The following is a 27,700-nucleotide window of genomic DNA, read 5'->3' on the forward strand; positions in this document are numbered from 1 at the left end:
TCCTTTCCTTCCTTCCTTCCCCAAAAAAATTCTAAGAGGAAGACCTTAAAAATTGTTCCTTTAAAACCTACCTTCCTTTGCTTATCACATTATTGGCAATAGTGATAAATTGAAAATATCTTTAATGTTCACAATAAAGAGATTTCCTTATTTATTCATCCGTAGTCTCTCTTTTCCATAGAATGTGATATTTAGTTTGATTTGCCTTTGCACCATGTTACTGTCACTTGCAGAGACATTACTGTGTAATGTCTAACACAGTACCTGGTCTAGAGTTCACATGTTCAAATGTTCAAAAACATCTGTAAAATGAATAGATAAATAAATGATATTGACATTTTAAAAAAGTTTTTAAGTCCAAATTAACTAGGGAAAAACACTTTTTTCTCTTACTCTAAGAAAAACATACAAGTATTGGTTGACAAAAGCATTGGTGTTGTGGGGCATTAAAACTGAGAAGAGTCGGTTCCTTGAATAACTAGGAGGTTACTGGCTTTTCACTCTTATCTTGCATTTTTAAAACCTAGTCAAAATCGTGTGTGTTCTGTTGTGCATTTTGTCATGTAATATATTACAAATTAAAATAAAGTGGTAAAGTGATAAAAATAAAGTGTTAAAGCAAAAATGTGGTCCATTTTAGAAGTTGCAAGAACATGAAAGAAAGAAATGAAGCTGTGCTTATACTGCCGATGGTGTAAAGTAAGAGGCGGGGCAAGTAAGATAGAAAAACACAGCAGCCAGGGGAGAGAAAACTGGCAGGTGTGGTTTGTACACTGACCCGCTGTGGCTGCCTAGGACTGGACATGTGTGAGCTCCAAATGTGAAGATGCTCCACTGGTAGATAAGAACACACTGCTGGAGCACGGAGTTCAGTTGGACACTAAAGCTCAGGGTTCTGTCCTGGCTCTGCTACTAAAGGAGATGTTTGCCCTAGGCCTGTTCCTTAGCCTTTCTGTTTCTCTCTGTGAGCTGGCGCTGTAGTAAAGAATCTGCCTGCAATACAGGAGATGCAAGAGACGTGGATTCAATCCCTGGGTGGGGAAGATCTCCTGGAGGAAGAAATGGCAACCCACTCCAGTGTTCTTGCCCTAAAAATTCCACGGACAGAGGAGCCTGGAGGGCTGTAGTCACTGGGATCACAGAGTCAGACATGACTGAGTACACACACACAGTCAGACATGACTGAGTATACATACGCACGCACAATGTATGTAGAATTTCTTACCCATGGAAACTCAAGGAAGAAAAGTGCCTTTTCTCGCCCTTTCTGGAACCCATTCTAAGCTTGTGAGGCCTGGTCTCTGCTGGTTTCTCTCCTGTTCCCCTTGGAGCACCAGGCACAAGGTACCAGCCATATGCGGTGCTGTGTCTCAGGACAAGCTCTCCTCTGCCTCTGGCCTCAGTTTTTCTTCTGAATATGAGAGTGGAAGTAAATCACCTCCAAGGGCCCTTTCAAACTGTGGTTTTATAATTCCATGCCCTGCTTTTTCACCATTAAAGTCTAACAAACTTAGAGGAATGTAAAACTTCATTTCTACTATGAAGTAAAGAGAGGACCTCAGAAGCATCCTGGCTCCAGCTTAGAATTCATTTTTACTTACACACGTGAACAAGTGAAAACCTTTCATTAAGAGTTTTAAGTTCTGTTTAACAAAAGAGCCAAATGTGTTATCTTTTTGTTAATTATTTGCTTTTCAATTTACAGCAAGATTCTAATAGCAGGTACAGTGCATTGAATGTCCAACATCAGATGCTGAAGGTGAGTAATTTAGATATATTCTTCATGAATGAATCAAGGTGTTAACTAAGTAACTTATGTGATTAAGGAAAGTTTACAGAAAATTGATTTGTACCATGATACGGTATAATAAAGTCATTTTTGGCTAAAGGTGATATATAATTATAATGCTCCATTATGTTTATCACCTGATTACAAAGGACATATTTAACTCATTATTCATTTTCTTATAAATCAGGGTCTCTGGTCACTTAATTTTTGAGTTTGTTCTTTGTCCTTTAAGGATTTTCGTTTGTTTTTATCTAATTTCTCAGAGTGGTTTTTCTTGAATTTTTTTTTTTTTTTTTTTTGTAATCTTAGACACAGTGGAGGCAGTAGAAGTATTAGAATGCTGTCTTCCTGTTACTAATGTGTCATAAGTGGCCCACTTACACAGGAGCACAATTGATATTTAAAGATATTCCTTCCTTGGTTCTTGGATAAAACTCATTGTTGTGTGTCAGGAAGACTGAAGAAAAGAGAGAGAGAGATGCACTGTTTGTGTCAGGCCAGAAGAGATGAGCAGCGGCTATTATGCCAGCCACACAGAAGGAACTCTCTGCCGTTGTCTCCAACAACCAGTGCCCAGCTTTTTGTTTGGTGTTCTTTCCTCCTGTATCAGTAGGGTATATGCCTTTTATTGAAACCAGAATCTTTACTATTCTCAGGAAAGCAATACATGAATTAAAGTAGACCACCCATTCACATTAAGCATTTGGAGACTATAGAATTTATCTAGGTTGTGATTACAGTATTATAATCTTGAGTAGTATAAGGATCGTTTTTATAAATAATCGATTTCTTTTACTTCCCCCAAAGGGAAAAAAGTCTTTTTTTCCCCTTCTTTAAACTGGGTTACCAGAAAGGCTGATAATCAAAGAAGGGAAATAAAAAACATTGCTGGGAAAACATCAGATTGAAAGGCAGTCTAGAGGCTTCATGGAGGGGTAATTTTTCCATTAGCTTTACCTAGTTTCCACAGTAACTTGAGTCCCTGGGAATTTCCCCAGATCCCTTCCTTTTCCATCACTCTTGTAAACTTCCAACTTCTTGTTGTTCACATTAATGTTAAAAATTAAGGGAAAAATTATTTTTGGCCACGATCCCAAACTATTCATTTGAAATGGAAAGGAAATGGAAAAGAGCTGCACAGATTTAAAGCAGTCAGGAAAATGAAGCCTACTTCATCTGTGCTTACAGAGAAAGGCTGTGCTATCGAGAGACAGACTGATTTAGAGAATGCGTTAGTGCAAATTCTCTGTGCCCAACGCACAGTGAGGCCAAACAAACCAAACCGTCAAAGTTTGGAGCAGAGCAAGGTTTATTGCAGAGCCATGAAAGAGATTGGTAGCTTATGCCCTAAAAAGCCCCCAGGCTCCCCCAAGGGTTTGGCAGAGCATTTTTAAAAGCCAGGTGAGGGAGGGGGGTTGCAGGGTCTGTGATCAGCTTTTGCACAAGTGTCTGATTGGTTGACGGTGAGGTAGCAGGGTGGTGTCACAGGAGTTAGCATTGTCAGTCCTTAGGCTCCAGGAGGCCTGAGGCTGTATGCTCAGAGTCATCAAGCAGTTAACATCTTCCATTTGGAAGGCAGGGGGATGGTTTCACATCTACAAAACAACTCAGGAAATGGGCATCAAATACTGTTATCTAGGTACTTCAGAGAGGAGCTAAAGCAGAGGATACAGGTTAGGCCTGTCCCAGGAAAGCCCCATGTGGCCCTGCTCAGTTACAAATGTATATCCCTGCTCAAATTTTCATCTTTGCAGAGTCAACACGAGGAGCTAAAGAAGCAACACAGCGACTTGGAAGAGGAACACCGCAGACAAGGAGAAGACTTCAGTAGGACATTTAATGACCACAAGCAGAGATACCTGCAGCTGCAGCAGGAGAAAGAACAAGAGCTTTCTAAGCTAAAAGGTATTTGGAAACCTAATGAGCCAGTGTGCATGGAAATGAATACTCATATTAATGTTTGAATGGAACAATAGACTTTTGTTTGCTTGGTGATTTATTTACATCATATGTAGTATTTTACCAGCTACTTCTTTATGATATTTCACACTGATCTCTGGTTTGTTTAGGGAAACAGTAAAGAATACTTAGTGTTTCTCAATGGGATATATTGGTCTTGTTGGGCAAGACAGTTCTTTTTGTGCATTGTGAGACATTTAGCACCTCTGACCCCACCCACAGGATGCCACTAGTGCTCCCCAGTCACGGTGATAGGTTTCCAGATCTCCACTGGGGCACAAAGACTCTGTTGATCACTTATGGCCACTTCAAAAAGTTCAGGCTCTGAAGTCTGCCTGCCCTGGTGAATCAATGACTGGTTTTATGACCATTGGCAAGTTGTATAAATCTCCACAGACTCAATTGTCCTCATCTGTAAAAGTGGGATATTCATTAAAAGTATTAACCTTATAGAGTTGGTATGAGGATTAAATTATGCAAAGCACCTAATACAATTACTGGTACATGGTAAACCTTCAATATATGCTAACCACCATAAATATCAGTATCAGGTATTTTCATAGTAATATGAAATGAAATACATCACTTCTGAGTACATATGAGTTCTGAAAAGGGCAACAGCATATTCTACAGTCACCTATTCGGTCCTGAATAAGTTTGAAGTGTGAGATTTGGTTTAAAAAGGTACATGGTGCTTACATAAACAAAGATCAAATCAGAGTAAGGTCTTCTATAATCTAGTTAATTGTACTGTGCCTAACAATTTCCTGGTTTTATGTAAAACGTCGTCATAGAAATCTGCTGTGTGATAGGTCTTTTGGACTTTCTGTACTTTTCTTTTGCTATGCTTTGTCTCTCAGTATTCCAAAATAATAGGTTAATAATGGTATTCCAAAATAATAGGAATACATTGTAAGTATTTTCTAGGTGCCAGACCTTGGCATACTTCACATAATTTAGTTCATTTAATTTTAGTGAGAGGCTTAAAAGGCATGTTATCTTATGTCTACTCTATATTTACGCCTTTCTTTGAAACTCAGTCCACGTGTAGTAAAATTTTATCAAGAAATCAGAACTGTGGAAAATAGGAGGACACTGGTATGTGAGTTCTGCATACTCAGACAATTCAAGCCTGATGGCTGGTCTGAACATCCTGGGATCCAGAACAAAAGGAGAAGTACAGTCAGTTCTGGGACTCTTGTCATCAGAAGAGAGAATCTCCCAATATCTTGGAGGGTGAGAGAGAGACTGAGACAGAAACACGGAGAGAGAGAGAGAGCAGTATTTTTGGTACCAGTTAATATTTGGAAGCAAGGTCTGATGCTGTAAAGAGCAATATTGCATAGGAACCTGGAATGTTAGGTCCATGAATCAAGGCAAATTGGAAGTGGTCAAACAGGAGATGGCAAGAGTGAATGTCGACATTCTAGGAATCAGTGAACTCAAATGGACTGGAATGGGTGAATTTAACTCAAGATGACCATTATATCTACTACTGTGGGCAGGAATCCCTTAGAAGAAATGGAGTAGCCATCCTGGTCAACAGAAACGTCTGAAATGCAGTACTTGGATGCAATCTCAAAAACGACAGAATGATCTCTGTTTGTTTCCAAGGCAAACCACTCAATATCACAGTAATCCAAATCTATGCCCCAAACAATAACGCTGAAGAAGCTGAAGTTGAATGGTTCTATGAAGACCTACAAGACCTTCTAGACAACACCCCAAAAAGATGTCCTTTTCATTATAGGGAACTGGAATGCAAAAGTAGGAAGCCAAGAAATACCTGGAATAACAGGCAAATTTGGCCTTGGAATAAGGAATGAAGCTGGGCAAAGGCTAATAGAGTTTGGCCAAGAGAATGCACTGATCATAGCAAACACCTTCTTCCAAAATATAGGAGAAGACTCTACACATGGACATCACCAGATGGCCAACACTGAAATCAGATTGATTATATTCTTGCAGCCAAAGATGGAGAAGCTCTATACAGTCAGCAAAAACAAGACTGGGAGCTGACTGTGGCTCAGATCATGAACTCCTTATTGCCAAATTCAGACTGAAATTGAAGAAAGTAGGGAAAACCACTAGACCATTCAGGTATGACCTAAATCAAATCCCTTATGATTATACAGTGGAAGTGAGAAATAGATTTAAGGGACTAGATCTGATAGATAGATTGCCTGATGAACTATGGATGGAGCTTCGTAACATTGTACAGGAGACAGGGATCAAGACCATCCCCATGGAAAAGAAATTCAAAAAAGCAAAATGGCTGTCTGGGAGGCCTTACAAATAGCTGTGAAAAGAAGAAAAGCGAAAAGCAAAGGAGAAAAGGAAATATATAAGCATCTGAATGCAGAGTTCCAAAGAATAGCAAGAAGAGATAAGAAAGCCTTCCTTAGCGATCAATGCAAAGAAATAGAGGAAAACAACAGAATGGGAGAGACTAGAGATCTCTTCAAGAAAATTAGAGATACCAAGGGGACATTTAATGTAAAGATGGGCTCAATAAAGGACAGAAATGGTATGGACCTAACAGAAGCAGAAGATATTAAGAAGAGGTGGCAAGAATACACAGAAGAACTGTACAAAAAAGATCTTCACGACCCAAATAATCACGATGGTGTGATCACTGACCTAGAGCCAGACATCCTGGAATGTGAAGTCAAGTGGGCCTTAGAAAGCATCACTACGAACAAAGCTAATGGAGGTGATGGAATTCCAGTTGAGCTATTTGAAATCCTGAAAGATGATGCTGTGAAAGTGCAGCACTCAATATGCCAGCAAATTTGGAAAACTCAGCAGTGGCCACAGGACTGGAAAAGGTCAGTTTTCATTCCAATCCCAAATAAAGGCAATGCCAAAGAATGCTCAAACTACCGCACAGTTGCACTCATCTCACACACTAGGAAAGTAATGCTCAAAATTCTCCAAGCCAGGCTTCAGCAATATGTGAACCGTGAACTTCTAGATGTTCAAGCTGGTTTTCAAAAAGGCAGAGGAACCAGAGATCATATTGCAAACATCCGCTGGATCATGGAAAAAGCAAGAGAGTTCCAGAAAAACATCTATTTCTGCTTTATTGACTATGCCAAAGCCTTTGACTGTGTGGATCACAATAAACTGTGAAAAATTCTGAAAGAGATGAGAATACCAGACCACCTGACCTGCCTCTTGAGAAACCTATATGCAGGTCAGGAAGCAACAGTGAGAACTGGACATGGAACAACAGACTGGTTCCAAATAGGAAAAGGAGTACATCAAGGTTGTATATTGTCACCCTGCTTATTTAACTTCTATGTAGAGTACATCATGAGAAACGCTGGGCTGGAAGAAGCACAAGCTGGAATCAAGATTGCTGGGAGAAATATCAATGACTTCAGATATGCAGATGACACCACCCTTATGGCAGAAAGTGAAGAGGAACTAAAAAGCCTCTGTGAAAGAGGAGAGTGAAAAAGTTGGCTTAAAGCTCAACATTCAGAAAACGAAGATCATGGCATCTGGTCCCATCACTTCATGGGAAATAGATGGGGAAACAGTGGAAACAGTGTCAGACTTTATTTTTTTGGGCTCCAAAATCACTGCAGATGGTGATTGCAGCCATGAAATTAAAAGACACTTACTCCTTGGAAGAAAAGTTATGACCAACGTAGACAGCATATTGAAAAGCAGAGACATTACTTTGCCAATGAAGGTCCGTCTAGTCAAGGCTATGGTTTTTCCTGTGGTCATGTATGGATGTGAGAGTTGGACTGTGAAGAAAGCTGAGTGCCGAATAATTCATGCTTTTGACCTGTGGTGTTGGAGAAGACTCTTGAGAGTCCCTTGGACTGCAAGGAGATCCAACCAGTCCACCCTAAAGGAGATCAGTCCCAGGTGTTCTTTGGAAGGAGTGACGCTAAAGCTGAAACTCCAGTACTTTGGCCACCTCATGCGAAGAGTTGACTCATTGGAAAAGACTCTGATGCTGGGAGGGATTGGGGGCAGGAGGAGAAGGGGACGACAGAGGATGAGATGGCTGGATGGCATCACTGACTCAACGGACCTGAGTCTGAGTGAGCTCCAGGAGTTGGTGATGGACAGGGAGGCCTGGTGTGCTGCGATTCATGGGGTCGCAAAGAGTCGGACACAACTGAGCGACTGAACTGAACTGAATATTTGGAAGACATCTCATAGAAATTTTAAACAACTTAATATGGCAGTGCCTTTGATGACACTTCTAAGTGATTTTCACATCGGCAGTTTTGTTTGATCATGGTCCCTGACAGTAAATTGTGATAGACGAGGCTCTGTCATGGCAAACCATGTTGTGTGTAGTCCAAGTGATCTTTGGTAGATTAATGTGACATGAGGAGGGAGTTTAGAATTTAGAATATAGATAACGAGTTGATACCATGTAAGCTTAGATGATTCTCATCATTATGGTTATAAGAAGAGCTGACACTCAATAAATGTTTGCCATGTGTCAGTACTGGGTGAAACTCTTCATGCAGGTATCTTCTTTAAGCCTTATAACAACCTGGCAGGTAGGCATTATATTTAACCCAGTTCAACAAATGAAGAAATTGAGGCCTGCAAAAGTTAAGTAACTTATGGTCACACAGCAAAGGCACAGGAGACACTGTCCTTAAGGTTATAAACTGAATTCCTTTAAAAGTCAGCCGTGTATTTCAACTGCATGTGTGCGTGTGTAGACTGAAGGCCCATCCAGCCTGTGACATACTTGGGGTCCTCTTGGATTGCTGCTGGTGTCCCGTTTGACGTTTGAGAAAATCTGCTGTTACAAATAGGTGGACAACCACTAGCGACATTCTCACCTTCTTCTTGATCTCTTTCCAAATGTGTCATAAAGCCAGTGCCCAGGGATCAAGCAGGGACTCTTAACGGAGTGAAAGCGGGCAGAGAATATGAGGCGGCGTGGTAACCGGCAGTTTTCTGCAGTGCTCACGGCCACCCTGGAGACAGTAAAGTTTTGCCTGCAGGGAGTGGCTGCCACTCTGGGGACAGTTTGCCCAGCACCGTGCAGGCCCACACCTGCTGCTGTCCCAGCATCGTTCTAAAACAGCACCCCTTTCACTGTCGACAATATCTCCCATTGGAAAATGAATCATATGGTCACCCAGCTGCCATTTAACTTCTGCTGAGAATTGGCCTGATGTTGCCAGAATCTTATGAGACCCAGCTTCTTGATTTTTACTTGGTTACAGCCCTTCAAATGTGGAAGACACTGTATGTTGGCTAACACCTGCAGGGGCCAAAAAAAAAAAGTCTGTGTGTTGGCCCAGGGGCTACCAGTTCATAACAGATAATCTCCAGATACAGAAAATGTGGGGAAATTACCAAGAGGCTGTTCCGCGAATTGTAGGGCTTGTGGCTGGGGAGGTTTTAAGACTTCACTGTGATCACTGCAGTCTCACATTGTAACTGTGCAAAGAATTGTCCAGTAGCTATTGGAGGAAGAGTTTAGACCAGTCAAGAACTCGATTGTGGGAGAAAGAAAATACATTTAGAATTTTTGAGCAGATGAGGTGTCTGTCTCTTGTTTCCTGAGTTGCTTTTGTAACTGAAATCCCTTTGAAGGACTGTGGAAATTTTTCATGGCTATGAGAGAGGCAGTTTGTGCTTTTTGATAGCTTTATTTTTAATTTATGGTGAGACTAAAATCTTAGATGACCCCTACCCATTACATTTCATTCCTAGGGGTTTGCTTATTAACAAAAATATTTCATTTTTAGCTCAGGAGTAATTAAAAATCCTTAACTTCTATGCCAGATAGCTTGTTTAAGCATATTTAAACCACTGAGCCAGATTGTATTGGGTTGTCCAACTGAATCTGTGCCACATCCCAAAATGGTGCTAAGTTTTGTTGATTTGGAGTATTGTACTGTCAAAGTTCAAAACGGTCTTTGAAAAAGTTATGTGAGGCTTTAGATAGGAAAATAATAGAATCAAGAGCCTGAAAGGCCCAGGGCTTTATGCATGATTTTCCTTTTTCTAAAATAGAAACCGTGTACAATCTGAGAGAAGAGAACAGACAGCTGAGGAGAGCGCATCAGGACATGCACACACAGCTGCAAGATGTCAAGGTAAAACAGCAACAACAACAACCTAAAAACCCCAGCATTTGATTGATTTGTGTTTGCCTGCTTTAGTTTGTAGTGACTTAAAAGTTGTTCACTACTTGACCTGCTTTACAATCCACACTGTTATTTTGGGCTTTTGTGGAAAGTGAACCTGCCCATTACTTCTTGTGCATTGTAAGCTAAAGAATGATCTGGAAATCTCAGCGTTTGCATTAGCACTGGAATGATTCTTTTTGCCACGTGGTTGAATCTTAATAAGCTTTTTATTTGAAAAGGTTTATTAATAACTAAAGGTATTTTTCTTCCTGTTTTGATTTCCTTGTAAGTGATTATGATTTTTGGGTAACACATTTTAGATTGTGGATTACCACCTTAACCATGGTCTTCCCTCTGCAAAGATTTTTGAACTTATCAAATGCTACAACAACAAACAAGCCAGCAAGTGAGCAGTGTTTGGGTGGCCATACCACTGCCTGCCCAAGAGGAGTTTGTCCCAGAATGTCAAAACTCAACATGTAAAATTCTTTTTTGTGTAGCAACAGCATAAGAATTTACTCTCCGAGCATGAGCAACTTGTAGTGACTTTGGAAGACCACAAGAGTGCACTAGCTGCTGCACAGGTTAGAAGGGTAGCAGCCTCTCTGGGTTCTTTTTAAGTCTGCTTAACATTTCTGAATTCGTCTGTGCATGCAGTCTCTTAAAGGCCAGTCTTCGCTGAGTTCCTTAGGACAGAGCTTTCCTTATCCTGAAGATCATGCATGCTTTCAAAACTCAATCAAGAGAATATTAAGTAAAGCTTTGATTTTTTTTCCTTTTTTTTTTTCCTGCACTGGCAGTGTGGTTCATATGACTTTTTCTACCCTCCACCAACTCCTACATGCAGTAGTCTAATACTTGTCTAAGTCAGAGAATTCATCCCACATATGTGGTTTTTTCCACTATATAGACCTATGTAGACTCTTGCTATACTATCTGCAGGATTTTATATGCTAAGTACCTAAATAAATCATTGTAAAACTCTATATTTTACTCCTCCTTCCCTTGCTCCCGGCTTTACGCCTGCATACACTCCTTTTGGGCCTAGGCTTATGTGTTGTTAGGTCAAATTACAGGAAATAAGAAATCTCAGGTAAATAGAGAAGGAAAACCAGAGTCGTAAGTTTCATTTGTTCAAAGCCTACAGCAGTCCTCGCACAAGGCAGGCCCTCAGTAGATAATGTATTAAATGAACAAATACAGATGTTACAGAGCTTAGTGAAGTAATGTCACACTGACTGTTTTACAGCTTTATCATTGAAACAAATAGGAATGGCTAGTTTAGTCACTGTATATTCTTAATCACTGGTCTTCACTTTTCTTCTCTTGGAAGAATTAAAAGAAAAGAGCAAAGGAAAACCAACTATTTGTTCTTACCAGGAGACTGTGCATTATTTTTTGTCTTTATAAAATTTTTTAAAAGAATCGTATGCCAGGCCCTGATCTGTTTCAGAGACTGTAACATCAGGGACTGTAGGACCCCTTTTCAAGGCAGTCATTGATTATCCCCCTACAAAACTGTAGCTATGTGGTAATTTTTTACATGTTTATCAATTAAATTAGCTTTAGAGGATATTATTACATTCAAAATCTTCTTTATAAAATTTCTGCCAAGCATTGTTACATGAGACTACTTTTCATACTGAAAAATATGACAGACCAATTTGAATACTCTACGTACTATAATAACAATAAATATTAAATTAAGCAACGACTTGAAAATTCAGAAAAATGTGAGTAAAGTAGTTCATTTAATGACCAAAACCAAATTCTGTTGTAAGCTCACTGAGGAATATTACTCACAAGATTTTGTAATAGAAAACAAGTTTTTAAATTTAATGTACATATATTTTTCTATTTCTTTGAATATCTTCTTGGTTCTTTTGGATGAGGTCGTCAAGTTTCTCCTGTTCTTTTACTCCCCAGTTGAAACTTTGCCCAGATCTGCTTAGAAAACAACTGCTATTTCAGGCATATACGTTTCTCATGTAAATCATCTTATGAGATTCTGTCTTGACAATCTGATTTTTAAATGTAATTAAGTGGGGAGAAACCAGGACCTGAGTGGAATTTGAGAGCTTAGAATTTGTCAGGGATTATCATAATAACTTTATATACAGAATTTTATTTAATATTCACAACCTACTGAGTTATATAATAACTGTATTTTTTTTAATAACTAAATAAGGTCAAAAGGAGTAGAGAAGCTGGCCCAATATCAGTGCCCAGAACCACCTTGAAGCTGGGATTTGTGGAGATTCTCTGTATTACAGTTATGTGGGCCTTGCCCCACACCTACTGAATACTGATTTCTAGGGTGGGCATCCAGGAGCCTGCATTTTTAACATGATCATTCCATAATTTAACATGATTCTTCATGCATGCTCATGTTTGAGGACCATAGTATTTCTCCCTTCAAAGGTTACGTACGTAGGAGGAGGAGAAAGAAGAAAGTGTAGAATATTTATCTTATTAAAAGCATCGCTGTATAGATGTCATTTTTTTCCCCTTTGACCTCCAAAGTCAGTTTGCAAATGTTTTGATAGGTTTCTGGCTAAGGGCCACTGTTAGCCATATGGCACACGTTTGTACAAATGATAAAGAAGCACGCCCCTGAGACACATTTAGCAGGCAGACTTCTCTTTGTGAATTAGAGAGACAGGAAGCAGGTGGGTGAGTGCCGTGCAGGTGTGCAACTGTGGCCAAGGGAGCCAGACTCGCCAGCCTCCTCTCTGCTCTGCTGGGCACAGTGAAGGGGCACCCTGCCTGGGAAGTGTGTTCAGAAGAGAGCTCTGGGTTCTTTGTATGTGCTTATGGAAATGTGTGTTTACACAGATAGCACTTCTGTTTTAGGATAACAGTGCTGGGACATATGATAAGCTAAGTATAAGCGGTCTATTGGTTTTCTTAACATATTTATTTTTTCCATCTTTATAGCTTCTGGTATTTAAAGTATCACACACCACACACACACCCCCACACCTACACACACACATCCTACCACATATACACACAGATAACACACACATAAGTATATTCTCGTCCTATACCTGCATTAGTGCCTTTGTTATTTTAGAAGAAAAGGATATTCAGAATCAAAGAATGAGAATAAAAACCAGCCTCCTTTATGCCTATGCTACTGTTTTCCAAAACTGCAGAGCACAATACAGGGAGCTTTTTGGAGAGGTAGGGACCTTATGTGACCACAGATTGACTGGGAAAGAGGATGGCCTGAGTGATTTTACATATATAATCAGTTACTTATTTGAAGCCCATGGTTCTTTCTTTTCTGCTGAAAAGTGTTACTCAGACCATACTGGTAAAAGATATCTGCACTTAGATTTATATAAATGTGGAATTTTAAAATAGATTTTAATGTCCTGAAACTGATTGCATAGCTGTCTTTTAATAATGATATTTATACTGGAGAGTTATTTATAAAAATTCTGACTTAGTTTAATGTAGCATGGAAAACTAACATCTGTCTTAGATATATTTTTTCTCTGTTCCCTTTAACTCTAATTCTAATTTGCATGTGATTAAAAATGGTTGAGCATGTCCAAGTAAGTATAGCTAGTGCATGGAAACAGTCTGCATATTTTTCCTCTCTTGCATTTAGGTATAATATTTTTATCTAGTCCTCCACTGAACCATCTATGAATGATATCCTTTTCCCTCCTCAAATTGTGCAATTTGCATCCAATTGTGCAATTTGTAATGCAGACTCAAGTTGCAGAATATAAACAACTGAAAGATACACTGAATAGGATTCCAAGCTTTCGAAAACCAGAACAAACAGAACAGCAAAATATCACCCAGGTGGCACATTCTCCACAAGGTGACAGCACAGCAAGAGACAAGTCGCCTGGAGAGCCTCGGGAGGTAAGAGTTGGGAACTGGCCTGTGGTCGAGTCATTTTCTCTGTCAAGCTGTTCTCAGGTGAACTGCTCTAAATATGGTCAGCTCTTCCTGCGGAACATTGATTCTCAAATTTTAGCAAATATCAAGAGTTCCCCATTAGGGCTGTTAAAACAGGAAGAGCTGTTTTCAGCCCACAGGTTGGGCTTCCCAGGTGGCTCAGCAGTAAAGAATCCACCTGCTAAAGCAGGAGACTCAGGTTCAATCCCTGGGTCGAGAAGATCTCCTAGAAGAAGAAATGGCAACCCACTCCAGTATTCTTGCCTGGAGAATCCCATGGACAGAGGAGCCTGGTGGGCTAGTCCATGGGGTCACAAAGAGTCAGACATGACTGAGCAACTGAACAACAAGCCTATAGGTTCAGCTAATTTGGGATGAAACCTGAGGATCTGCATTTCTGTTTCAGCTGGCCTGGTGATGTACTCTTTGAGAACTGCTGTCCTGTTTTCTGACAAACACTAAACTAGTTTTATTTCTTCATATGGGTCTATTTGGTTGAAAGAAGCTATCATGTCTGAGTATTTTAAGGTTTTTTTGGGGGGGGGATTGGGGTAGAGTAAGAAGGTTAAATGATTGTGAGGATATTATATGATAATCAGCCCACTCAAGTACTAAGTTGATAATATATTTGAACTTGATACTGTACTAGGTCATATAGCATATGTCAAAGTTTGTATTTTAAGACCTTCATGAAACTGCAAGAGAGTAAGGTCTAAAAACAGAATCCACTCTTTTGTATTCCTGTTCTTTATAAAATTAAGTCTTGTTGTTTAAGAATGTCTCCTAAGTGGAGCATCCCAAATGGTGTCACCCATATGATTAATTCTTACCGAGTTGCTTTTGTAATCAGATCTTTCCCCTGACAAACACACTGTAAACAATGAGTGTTTGAGAAGGCTCCCCAGCTCGTCTTCTCATCATCTTATAGGAATAATTAAGTTGGTATAAGTGGACTTCACTTGAATCTTCAGTCTGAGCAAAGCATTCCTTCACGGACAGCTTCTGTGTCCTGGATACTTACTCTTTGTCTGGGTCTTACATTGCTCTGAACTTCAGAAAACACAGTCAGTGCCCTGGTGTGGGAACTGGTTCTGTTCTCCATCCAAGTTCAACTGGATTGATCTTTTAATGACTCTGACTTTTTTTTAGTTTTTCTATCTATGAAATGGAGGTAATAGTTACTTGCCCTAACCTTTCTCACAGGGATGCTGTGGAGATAAATGACAGGTATTTGAATGCACTTAGAATCCTTCAGAGAAATATTTCCTATAAAGCCAGCCAGCGTGCTTGCTAAGTTGCCTCAGTCATGTCTGACCCTTTGCAACCCCATGGACTGTACCCTGCCAGGCTCCTCTGTCCATGGGATTCTCCGGGCAAGAATACTGGAGTGGGTTGCCATTTCCTTCTCCAGGGGATCTTCCCAACCCAGGGACTGAACCTATATCTCTTGATTCTCCTGCATTGGCAGGCAGTTTCTTTACCACTCTAAAGCCAGTTCAGTTCAGTTGCTCAGTCATGTCCGACTCTTTGCGACCCCATGGACTGCAGCATGCCAGGCTTCCCTGTCCATCACCAACTCCCGGAGCTTACTCAAACTCATGTTCATTGAGTTGGTGATGCCCTCCAACCATCTCATCCTCTGTTGTCCCCTTCTTCTCCCGCCTTCAGTCTTTCCCAGCATCAGGGTCTTTTCCATTGAGTCAGTTCTTCACATCAGTTGGCCAAAGTATTGGAGTTTCAGCTTCAGCATCAGTCCTTCCAATGAATATTCAGGACTGATTTCCTTTAGGATGGACTGGTTGGATCTGGTTGCAGTCCAAGGGACTCTCAAGAGTCTTCTCCAACACCACAGTTTAAAAGCATCAATTCTTCGGCAGTCAGCTTTCTTTATAGTCCAACTCTCACATCCATACATGACTACTGGAAAAATCATAGCTTTGACTAGATGAACCTTTGTTGGCAAAGTAATATCTCTGCTTTTTAATATGCTGTCTAGCTTGGTCATAACTTTTCTTCCAAGGAGCAAGCGTCTTTTAATTTCATGGCTTCAGTCACCAACTGCAATGGTTCTGAACCCCCCAAAAATAAAGTCTGTCACTGTTTCCATTGTTTCCCCATCTATTTCCCATGAAGTGATGGGACCAGATGCCATGATCTCAATTTTCTGAATGTTGAGTTTTAAGCCAACTTTTTCACTCTCCTCTTTCACTTTCATCAAGAGGCTCTTTAGTTCTTTGCTTTCTGCCATAAGTGTGATGTCATCTGCACATCTGAGGTTATTGATATTTCTCCCAGCAATCTTGATTCCAGCTTGTGCTTCATCCAGTCCAGCATTTCTCATGATGCACTCTGCATATAAGTTAAATAAGCAGGGTGACAATATACAGCCTTGATGTACTCCTTTCCCAATTTGGAACCAGTCTGTTGTTCCATGTCCAGTTCTAACTGTTGCTTCTTGACCTTCTTACAGGTTTCTCAAGAGGCAGGTCAGGTGGTCTAGTATTCCCATCTCTTTAAGAATTTTCCATACTTTGTTGTGATCCACATAGTCAAAGGCTTTGGCATAGTCAACAAAGCAGAAATAGATGTTTTTCTGGAACTTCTTGCTTTTTCGATGATCCAACAGATGTTGGCGATTTGATCTCTGGTTCTTCTGCATTTTCTAAAACCAGCTTCAACATCTGGAACTTCACAGTTCCCATACTGGTGAAGCCTGGCTTGGAGAATTTTGAGCATTACTTTGCTAGCCTGACAGTAAAGCCAGGGTACTATCAATTCACACTTTCCAGGTATGCAAGGACTTGATAAGATGTGTACCTCCAGAAGCTGTCCTCAAGTATCTGAGAAAAGACTTTTTCCTTTGGTTTATTTATTTATACAGTCCAGTTTCTCAGTTATGTTTCTGCTAATTCAAGAAGAGAGCTTCACATTTATTTCAATTATGGGACAGTCTGACCAAACAAAATATTTTTCCTGATAAAGAAAAATCAGGAGGATTTGGCAGGAGGAAGAGCAGTGACACATTTCCCTATTGATGTTGTGTTTACTTCATTCTGCCCCTTTTTTCTAAGAAATGAAGACCATATAGAAATCTCTGACGCTTTCAGAGAAAACTGATTTAAGTTCACCAATTTTAGAAGAGGAGTTCTCTGTAGAAAAAAACCTATCTTTTTTTTTTCTTCAGAGTTTTCTGTATTAATAATATAAAATATTCACAGACTTTCTCTGGTGTACAAAGAAATATTACTTTTAATACATTAAAATGTTTTATTGTACCTGATTTAATGGACACTATTTTACATGGATGTCCATTAGTAATGGCATTCTTTTTTTATATTAGGTAACAAAAATCAAAGCTAACTCATCCTCAATTTGATCTTATCCTTTTCTTTTCAAATAATTATTGAAGACAAAATTTACATCAAAGAAAATTGCGTAAGTATTCAATCACTTGAAGTATGAGGATTTTGCCTTTTTATTCTGAGAGAACAGGAGTTAGACTGCTTTTGAGGGCAGAGTCTACTGAGATGTGGTCACTTACAGGCTTTACTTTTAGGTTACTTACGGTATGCTTCCCATGATGAAATTTTGCTTATGTTATCTCTATTTTATAGGTGAGATTACACAGTGAGAAGAGTTAAGTGACTCCATTGCAGCCATACTTTTCAGTCAGGACTCTATATTTCTAGACTCCAGGATTTTGCTTATGTTATAACCCTGTATGGTAATAAAGAAATTCTGTCACTACTTTCAAACTAGAGGAGTGTCATTTCCAGTGATGTGCTTGACCTAGGTGTCTCGAAATAGTGAAGTGTGGCAGAACCATGAAGCAGCCCCTGGAAGAACAGAGGAAACAAAACCTTACCCTTCCACCCAGAAGGAGGCAGAACTTCAGGCTCCCGCAGAACTGACCCGGCAAGAAGCAGGACCCAAGGAGCCGGAGGAGCGACAGGTGGAGGAGGAGCACAGGCGGGCCCTGGAGGAGGAGGCCATGGAGCAGGTCGGGCGGCCTGAGCACCTCGAGGAGGAGCACGACCCATCACCCGAGGAGCAGGATCGGGAGTGGACGGAACAGCGTGAACGAAAGGAAGCCAGACTTGCCGCAGGGGAGGTTCACGCTGAGGTATGAGGTTGCCCAACCAGTCGGCTGGGGTAGAGGTTGTGGCTTTGTTTCTACATAATGTTGACCTATGAACAAGGAGAGTTTGAACCTCGCAGGGCCACTTCTGTAAGGATTTTTCTAGTAAACACTAGAAAATCCGTGTTTGGTTGAATCTGAACATGGGAAACTGAGACAGAAGGGCCCCCACAGGGAGGCTGTGGAGGATCCGTACATACAGAGGGCTGACTAAAAGTTATATGAAGATTCTCACTGTGCTGCGGGTCCATGCCCCTAACCCCTACATTGTTCAAGGGTCAACTGCATCAAGGGAAAAGCCCATGTGTAACAATCTCTAAAATAAAATGGGGGTGATTTCACTAAATCTTCCATGTACTTATTTAAATGTTCTGTTGTGACATTAGTAGCACAGCTGCCTTACTCCAGAAAGGTGACTGGGGAAAAGAGAAGGTGCTGTAGGTGTTTATTTGTCAAGAATGCACAGTAGGGTGGGGGTAGGAGGGAGGCTCAACAGGGAGGGGATATGTGTATATTAAAACTGACTCATGTTGTTGTACAGCAGAAATCAAAACATTGTAAAGCAGTTATCCTCCAATTAAAGTTTTTTAAAAAAGGAAGAGAAAAGAGAAAAGAGTGCACAGTAAGGGAGACTTGGGCACATCCCTTTAACAGACTAGGAAACTAGATGGTCACCTCATCCTGCACTTTCTCAGTCTGTGCTCAAGGCCCATGGGCATCTTGATGCCAAGAAGTGACTCATTTTCTGTGATCAAGGGTGCTTGTCTCCCTGTTCACTTACTGTTAAATCCTGTGTTGGCTTTCACATATTCAAATTCAGGGTGGTTAGTAAGTCATCAAAAGCTGAGGGTTTGCCACTGGGTGAGTGTGTTTAACCAGTGTCTGCTCAAGCTGAGCATTCCCCTCTGCAAATGAGCACTGCCCTCTCACTCCACTCCCCTTTCACTCCATTCCCCTCTCACTCCACTGAGCGCTCCCTTCTCCATATGAGCACTCCCCTCTCACTCCACACCCCTCTTACTCCACTGAGCACACCCCTCTCACATAAGTAAGACTCATGAAAACATTATTATTATAAATGATACTTTAAAAGAACTGAGAGCAACACTGAAGCAGCCAGATATTTTTATTACACAGCCTCTAAGGTAATACTGACAACAATCTACCTGGCTCTTACATGAATGCTGATCATCCTTTATTTACATCTCTGAAGCTCTGTTTGCTCTCAAACTTTTCAAGACTTCAAGCTGCTAGAGGATTGGCTGAGCAGGTGTAAAGGCACCTGTAGGTTTACTCTTAGACTGTTGCACACTTAGTGTGAAGAAGCCTCTCCCAGTCTTGCATCCATAAGCTTTCCTCCAAAATAATTCCCTACTAGGTTTAATTTCCCTCAACCACGCACCCTCTTTCCTTTGGTGAGAGTTGTACGTGCTTGTATTAGTTGGGGGATGGAGGAGAGAGTGGTAGATTGCTTAATGGAAGCAGACTTTAAGAATTCCTGGATCAGATTTTCCTTTAATCTGAAAATCCTCTCCTCATCCATTTTTTATTTCTTTGAAGGAAAGTGATTCTGCCTCTCCACCCTAACCTGAAATTTGACCTTTTTTGGCTCTGCTTAGCCTGAGATTGGTGTATGCTTTGCTGGAATTAATTAGCTTCCCAAAGTCTTCAGGTCTTCATGGAAAAGCCTTAGCCTCAACTTCAGCTCAGACATTGCCCCAATTAGTCTGAGGTTATTAAGTGCCCACTTATACCAAAGTCTTTTGAGCATACATTTAATTAAAGCTGAAACATTTCTTCTGTTGTGTCCTTTTCCATTTGAGAGGGAGCACATTAAAAATATCTGCATTAATGCCAACAGCAGGGGAAGGTCAAAGGAAGCCAAGCTTCTTGCTAAAAGAAGCCAAGGGTGATTCAGAGAGAGTAGGGAACTAGCAGTGGAGTCCGGCAGTGGGTGGTGTTGGACCTAACATACAAGACAGTTGATCTGACAGAGAGGTATTAATAAACCAGCCCTGCCTTCTGCCCGTGTCATGAGAAATGGGTGAAGGGCAGACCCAGGGCACCCGACTGCTCTTGCTCACTGTTCCCCAGGTGCATCCTTCAGCCAAGCCAGTCACCAGACTCCAGTCGCCGTATGAGGAGCAGCTGGAACAGCAGAGGCTGGCGGTGCAGCGGGCGGAGGAGGCCCAGCGGCTGAGGGAGGAGCAGGAGGCCCTGCACCAGCAGCGGCTGCAGGGACACTTGCTACGGCAGCACCAGCAGCAGCAGCTCCTCGCCAGGGAGACAGCCCGACAGCAGCAGGATGGGCTCCAGGAGGGCCGGCTGCAGCGCCCCGAGCAGCCACGGTAGCCTTCTGACCGACCTGGATAGCTTGGCCTCCAGTGTCCACAGGCAGATTAAAGACAGCTCCTCGTAGTCCTTCCCTGTGAACTGGAGGGGCTCCTCTTGCTCATGGGAGCTGAGGCTGAACTGAAAATCAAATTCTAAATATTTAACTTCCAAAATAATCAACATTTTTTTTTTCTGCCTGAAAGTAACAGTTTACATCTCCAATTAACCTGTCAGGTGTTGTGCTAGCTTCATTTTAGTTTTTGAAAAGCATTTTATCTTTTATAAGGTATCCTTTGAAAGTGTACCTGGAATCCTTATTAAACCTAATTGGATACATTTAGGAAATATATTTATGGCTTTTAAAAGAATTTTGAAAAATTCATTGGTAACTCTCTTTAAAGATAAACGACTTATGTCAAACTGTGCTACTAGTGTCCCGGAGTTGATGACTGTTTGTTTCCTTGCAGGCAGCAAGCTCGTTACGATGCTGTGGATAATGATATTGTTCAGGGAGCGGAGGACCAGGGCATCCAGGAAGAGGAAGGAGGTGGTGAGCCTCTTAGATGATGAATGTTTTAATAAAACTGCTGGGTAATATATAATGTCAACTCAGAGACATATGCATACCTGTGTACAGGTTTCTCCTGCTCTCTGAGAGTGTTCCTTTGAAACTGTTTGTAAGCTGAAATGGTGTAGATCGAAGAAACAATTACCATAGGACACATCTTGCTAACGGATACACAAAATAAATTGAGATAAAGCACAGATGCTCACCAGCACATTCAGAGCTCTGGGGGTGTGAGGTTGAGATGCTGAATGTAGGTCCTGGAAAGGAGGTGGATGGTGCCATTCTTGCTTCTCTGCTCAGGTGTGTGCTGCCTCCATACCTGCTTTCTCTCTCTACAAATGAAACACTAAATGGCTATTTTTGCTTTCACCTATTTTCATAAAATTGAACATCCTCTTCCGATTTCTTTCAGTTAGCCAAAACAGGTACTAATATAGATCTTTCATAAAAGCGAAATGGCATAAAACAAACTTTCAAAAAGTGGAGGGTACCTATATGTACAGAGATTTGTGCACCATATGTCTTTTGTTGTCACTGATATGTTTTCCTTTATCCTCCCAAAAAGTTCACATTGATGGCCTGAATCAACCCAAGATAATCTGTTTGCTCTCTGCCATTTTAAAGTAGAGAGGAAATAGTGCTTTACTCTTCTTACATGGAAGGCTTGCTTGCATGCTCTGTCGTGTCTGACTCTGCAACTCCATGAAGTGTAGCCCACCAGGCTCCTCTGTCCATGGGATTCTCGAGGCAAGAATGCTGGAGTGGGTTGCCATTTCCTACTCCAGGGGATCTTCCCACACAGGGTTCAAACTCTCATCTTCTGTGTCTCCTGCATTGGCAAGCAGATTGTTTAGCTGAGCCAGATTGTTTACCGCTGTGCCGCCACCTGGGAAACCCCTAAACTTCTTGTACGTTAATACTTATTTTTATTTCTAGCACATTGTCGTAGGAATATTAGGCTTTAGGAAACCTCTACATTTTCTTCTTACCTTGGAGACATATAGATTATTACCTTGAAAGTTTTTCAAATTAAGTCACTAGTAGCTTTCATTCGTGGTACACATCTATATGTCACTTAACAAATACTGCCTACTGTGATAGCAGAACTAGAGAATAACCGTCTCTCTGGCAACGCTAACACTTAGCTGTGTATCCTTTCCTTAAAGAATCTAATGGAAGGTGATTACCGAACTCCCTCTATAGCCTATTCTGATATTTTATAGCTCTGATAGTCAAGAAATTGTTTTCCTTATGTGCCCCCATGCAACACTTGAAGCTTTTTTGTTCCATTATCAGTAAAGACTAGAGAACCATTTGTTCTCCCTTTTATTTAATGGATCCCTTGGTGCACTTGAAACATAATAGTAAGTTACCTGTATCTTTATTTTCTACAGGCTAAATACTCTCCATGTATTTAACCTTTCCTCTGATATCTGTGTGTGTGTTCTTGTCTAAATTCTCTGTATTGAAATATTTTTTTCAAAAAGTAACAAGTAAATGTGTGAGTATAAATATGTGATGTTTGTGGTATCATCACTACCACCTCAGAGAACACAAGATGGGCTGAATTTGTTTTTGAGCTTCACAAATGGGGTTACCATTTCTTTCATTTCCTGAAATAGCATCCGTTTCTTCTTTTGGTACCTTGCTATTTTCTCTGACATTACCAAAATTTTGTCAATAATTTTAGTGATGTTCAATTGATTGGGCTTTATTTTATGGAGAAAGTTTCTATCATTGTTTTTGGCATAATGGGGTAAAATTCAGCTTCTGTTGTAAACATGTGTTTTAGAGAGTTAGAATATGTCAGTTATCCACATTGTCTCTGTAGATATAGGGACTGGGAAAAAGATAACTTTCAGAAAAGCTGAGACGTGTACTTTATGTTGAGCTAACCTAAAAGAAGAGAGTGAGTGATGTGGTCTGTAGGAAAGCCCACCAGTAGCTTGGCTTGGCTTGGCTTTAAAAGGGAAGAATCCTGTCTGGTTCACTGGGGCTGATAAGGGTTCCTTTGATTTGCTAGCCTATGAGAGAGATAACCAGCACCAAGACGAGGCAGAAGAAGACCCAGAGAATGGACATGAGCTGCAAGAACAAGGGCCCCATGAAGCTGACCCAGAATCCGAGGGAGATGTAAGTGTCCTCTCATCCGGTCATGACCCTTGGGAACTCACAAGGCAGAAAGGAAATATAAAGGTTTACCTGACTCTGTAACTCCAGCTCCACGTGGTTTACATAATTATATGGTAACTGTTAACTGTCAACCATGGGGTGTTTGTGTGATGAGAATGGGTTAAAGGTTGCTCAGGGAAAACATCCAGGGAGTTGCCCTCTGGGGACTTTAGTAAAATTAAAATAGAAGAGCAAAAAGAGGCACTGTAGTATGTAGTAATTCTGAAAGATGAAAAAGAAAACACAACAAAGCAAATGTGGGAATTAGAGAGAGAACCCAAGAAAGGAGGTCAGCCACCATGGAGCACGCTGAGCAGTCTGCTCGGTTGTGAATGTGTGTCCTGCGACTGTGTAATCTCTCAGCAGTCCGGTGACTATTTCAGTAAACACACAGCTAAGAATGTGAGGTTTGAGAAATGAAAAACATTTCCCAGATACCATATTGCCATAGAAAAATTAGAGTATTAACAAGTAGAGATATAATAACCAAAGCTATTCTTTTCATTTACGCAAGAAAGGACCAAGTCTCCCAGTTCAGTTGGGTGGTATGGGACCTTGACCTTGCCTGTAAGTGTGTCTTTGCACTTAGGCGTAGATGATTTTGACAACTTACTGTAGCTCTCCTGTCATCTTTTGCTAGCAAATCAACCACCACATTTATAGAATGTGGTCCTCTGGGTCCTGCTGTCCTCTGGGCCCTGTTTATGTTGGTCCAATGGACTGAGAGGAGGAGGATTGATACTCTTTCTTGATAAGCACTGACAAAGTCTTCCCGAGCTGCTTGAAGCAACCTCGATGGAAACGGCTTTCCCCTATGACTTGCACGGAGAGGTGGTAGGATATATCTACCCACTAGCTCCTCAATCAGCAGTTCTCCAAGTATGCTCCAGGGAACCCTAGCCCTGAAATATTGTCAGGAAAGGATAAGAGCTATAGATAACAGGAGAGTATGAGAGAGCCAGAGGATGTGTAGGAGCAAGAGAGTGTCCACGAGAGAGCAAGAGAGCGAGTATGCAAGAGCCTGAGAGCGATGGAGGGCACAGGGGAAGGGTGGGTATTCCAGTTCCTGACTTTTGGGAAATGCTGTCTGTCTTGATTGGTTACCTGACTGCATAATCCTTCACTCTCCTTTCATCGGTTGATTTGCTCTAGATAACACGTTGGGAAATGTTGGCCTTTCTACTGTGCCTTCCCTTAATTAGAAATTATTAGCCTGCTTGTCTCTCTGTCTCACCTGGTTTTGTTTTTTTTTTTTTAATTAGGAACATTTTTGTCCAGCTTCACTGAGGTTTAATGAATCATCCTTTTTTTTTAATATCTAACAACTGTGCCTATTAAACCTTTTTTATTACTTGGCTAGAGTTAGAGCTAATCTGTATATTTTTATAAACTTTTGCAAAGGACATTCAGTACTTTTTGCCCTGAAGAAAACATGTTACATTTCCCCTATATTTCCACACAGTTTATTGATAACACACAAAAGGAAATCCATATGACAAGATTGTGGAGTAACTGGAGTTTAGTGTGAAGGTTATGATTTGTCACTCTGTATCCCCAAGAAAAGTGTCACTTTGTTCTTGAACAAAGTATTTAGCCAGGGAGGTACAGATAATACATCAGCTGAGACTGCAGTGAGCTCTTGAACATGTTCAAGGCTCTGAAGTGAATTGAAGTAGAATTTGTGGTCTGGAGACTAAATCTCACTCAGGCTTCCCTGTCTCTGGGAAGCATTTGCTGCTTCAGTGAAGTGTCCTGTTGATGACCCCAGTGTGATCAGGGACGATCCTACAAGCATCATCATTTCCGCCCAGCTCACACTCTAAAAATCTGAATCTTTATGAGGGTGTATATGATTTTGAAAGGTGCTTTGCGATCATAAGTGGGACATCCAGATAATTCTAAAGTTGATAATATGAAGGGCATTTGTTGAACACAATAACCGAGAACTACTTGAGAGGTAGGATGGGTTGGGGGAGGTATTTTTCAAAATATTTATATCACCAGAAGTTAAGCCCATTCCCTCTTATTTTGTGTCTTATCAGTGCAGCATCTCTTAGCTTCACATCTCTTAGCTTCTTAGATCCACACTAGAATGTGATGGCCTGCTCTTGAATTAGCCTCCTCTTGTCTCCTCACAGGCCCTCTTCTTGGGTCCCTGCTGGTGTGGGCTTCCTCTCTCCTCAACTGCTTTTCACCCGCTTACATCAGCTGGTTTGCAAAGAATAACTGGTCTGTAAAAATTGACGAACTGGTGAAAGCAGTTACCATTTGCCTATCTAAATCTCTAATTTTAATGATTCATCCTATTTGGTCCTTTGGCTTTCATTAACTGTTTTTCTTGTCATCTAGTTATGCTCATACTACTTATGGCATTGGAGCTTTGAGAACTGTTTTGGAATCACTTGCAGGAAAGAAGTGCTCTTTGAACTTCTTTCTGATGCATCCGTCTCTGACAAAGCAGAGGCTTTATCTTTGGACAGCAGGATGGGTATCTGTGAGTCTTGGTAAGGATAGACCTGAGCGTCTGGTAAAGGACAATTTAATTCTCTGTCAGCCTGTGGCCTTTCAAATGAAATTAAACTTGATCCTGGATTTTGAAGTGGTGCTTGCTTTTCATTAAAATTTTACAGAGGGCAGCTGTAGAGGATATAAACCCAGCAGATGACCCTAATAATCAAGGCGAGGATGAATTTGAAGAAGCCGGGCAAGTGAGGGAAGAAAACTTGCCAGATGAAAATGAAGAGCAAAAACAAAGTCACCAAAAGCAACAGAATGCAGAAATGGAGGAACATTTGGTGGTAAGTGGGTGCCATGATGGAGGGTGGTTTTAACCTGGGGATTTTATTATTTTTTTAATTAACTAATTTATTTTATTTGGAGGTGAATTACTTTACAATATTGTGGTAGTTTTTGCCATACATCAACATAAACCAGCCAAGGCTGTACATGTGTTCTGCCATCCTGAACCCACTCCCTCCCGACGTCCCTCCCCACCCTATCCCTCTGGGTTGTCCCAGAGCACTGGCTTTGAGTGCCCTGCTTCATGCATCAAACTTGCACTGATCATCTATTTTACATATGGTAATATACATGTTTCAATACTATTTCCTCAAATCATCCCATCCTTGCCTTTTGCCACAGAATCCAAAAGTCTGTTCTTTACATCTATGTCTCTTTTGCTGTCTTACATATAGGGTCGTTGTTACCGTCTTTCTAAATTCCATACATGTGCGTTAATACACTTTTTGGTGTTTTTCTTTCTGACTTACTTCACTCTGTATCATAGGCTCCAGTTTCATCCACCTCATTAGAACTGACTCAAATGTGTTCTTTTTAACAGCTGAGTAATATTCCATCGTGTATATGTAGCACAACTTTCTTATCCATTCGTCTGCCAATGGACATCTAGGTTGCTTCATGTCCTAGCTATTGCAAACTGTGCTGCAGTGAACATTGGGGTACATGTGTCTCTTTCGGTTCTGCTTTCCTCGGTGTGTATGCCCAGCAGTGGGATTGCTGGGTTGTATTAACCTGGGGATTTTATAAATGCCTAAAGTGAAAGTGTTAGTCTCTCAGTCATGTCTGAACCTTTGCGACCCCATGGACTATAGCCCACCAGGCTTCTCTGTCCATGGGATTCTCCAGGCAAGAATACTGGAGTGGGTTGCCAATCCCTTCTCCAGAGGATCTTCTCAACCCCGTGATCAAACCCAAGTCTCCTGCATTGTAGGCTGATTCTTTACCATCTGAGCCACCAGGGAAGCCCTATAAATGCCAGGTTTTATGTAAAAGGTTTTAGTTATGACCTGTGTGGACAGGAAGTTTACCTCACATGCAATGTGTGCACTCAGAAGGAGTGGGTCATGGGCTTCCTGGGCTTTGTTGGGAGTGATTAGTCATCATTTCCTGCCCACTGAGGCATTGAAATGCACTGTTCATGGTGGCCTGTCTGTTCTTTGTCCCAGACGACTGGAAAATGCATCTCCAGTGTTCAGTAACCTGAACCTCTCCTTTTGTTTCAACAGATGGCAGGAAACCCAGACCAGCAGGAGGACAACGTGGATGAGCAGTACCAGGAAGAAGGGGAAGAGGAGGTAGGAAGGGGGAGGGCAGGGGGCCAGACTGCTTGGGGTCTCACACTCACCTGAAAAAACCTCTCCGAATGGGCTTTCATAGAAAGGTTTAGAGAGCCGTAGGCTAGATAAGGAAGGATGGTTTAGAGGAGAAATGGACCATAGCCGTGGAGACATTTGTTTGGAAGATAATAAAAACAGGATGATAGAATTCTCTTCTCTTGTTTTCCCTAGAAATTTTGAATTAAGAAGACACTTGACCTTCCAGGAATGGCATACCTAGGTTTATGTGATCTTTGTAAAAATATTTTCTCCTGTCTCTTTCCCTCACAAGAAAGAAGAACAAAGCTCTGCCCCTTGAGAGTCTGGACAAACCTCAGAGACTTTCTCTGTAGACATGGCCACTGCTCCTGCCTCATAGCGACACCCCATGGTATCTAGCAGAACACACTTAACACCCTCCAGACATGTAAAACATTTTCACTTTTAGCCTCTTCCCTTCTAAAAATTTAGTATCTTAAATTTAACAAAGAAGAAAAGGAAAAATAGGTAAGGAGCTCAGTTGAGTAAAATGCATTTGGGTAGAATTTCTTAGCATTTCATTTTAGTTAACTTTTTATTGCA

The 27,700-nt window shown here is 41.0% G+C and overlaps 1 protein-coding gene across 5 annotated transcripts in view; it reads left to right on the plus strand.

Annotated features, from left to right (window-relative positions):
• The window catches only part of GOLIM4 (golgi integral membrane protein 4), an 83,590-nt gene that overhangs the window by 47,019 nt on the left and 8,871 nt on the right, over positions 1–27,700 (plus strand). For 2 of the 5 annotated variants that reach the window (XM_019959878.2, XM_070792196.1), the window contains exons 4-14: positions 1,706–1,759; positions 3,544–3,694; positions 9,758–9,840; positions 10,374–10,457; positions 13,597–13,755; positions 17,585–17,914; positions 20,024–20,277; positions 20,731–20,813; positions 22,855–22,964; positions 25,634–25,801; positions 27,029–27,097. In XM_019959878.2, coding sequence (XP_019815437.2) covers positions 1,706–1,759; positions 3,544–3,694; positions 9,758–9,840; positions 10,374–10,457; positions 13,597–13,755; positions 17,585–17,914; positions 20,024–20,277; positions 20,731–20,813; positions 22,855–22,964; positions 25,634–25,801; positions 27,029–27,097 — 1,545 coding nt within the window. The remainder of the gene's footprint in view (positions 1–1,705; positions 1,760–3,543; positions 3,695–9,757; positions 9,841–10,373; positions 10,458–13,596; positions 13,756–17,584; positions 17,915–20,023; positions 20,278–20,730; positions 20,814–22,854; positions 22,965–25,633; positions 25,802–27,028; positions 27,098–27,700) is intronic. The other 3 variants (XM_019959883.2, XM_019959887.2, XM_019959893.2) reach the window with 3 other exon arrangements.

The sequence above is a fragment of the Bos indicus genome, chromosome 1 (assembly GCF_029378745.1).
Source record: "Bos indicus isolate NIAB-ARS_2022 breed Sahiwal x Tharparkar chromosome 1, NIAB-ARS_B.indTharparkar_mat_pri_1.0, whole genome shotgun sequence".
In the NCBI taxonomy this organism is placed as follows: Eukaryota; Metazoa; Chordata; class Mammalia; order Artiodactyla; family Bovidae; genus Bos; species Bos indicus.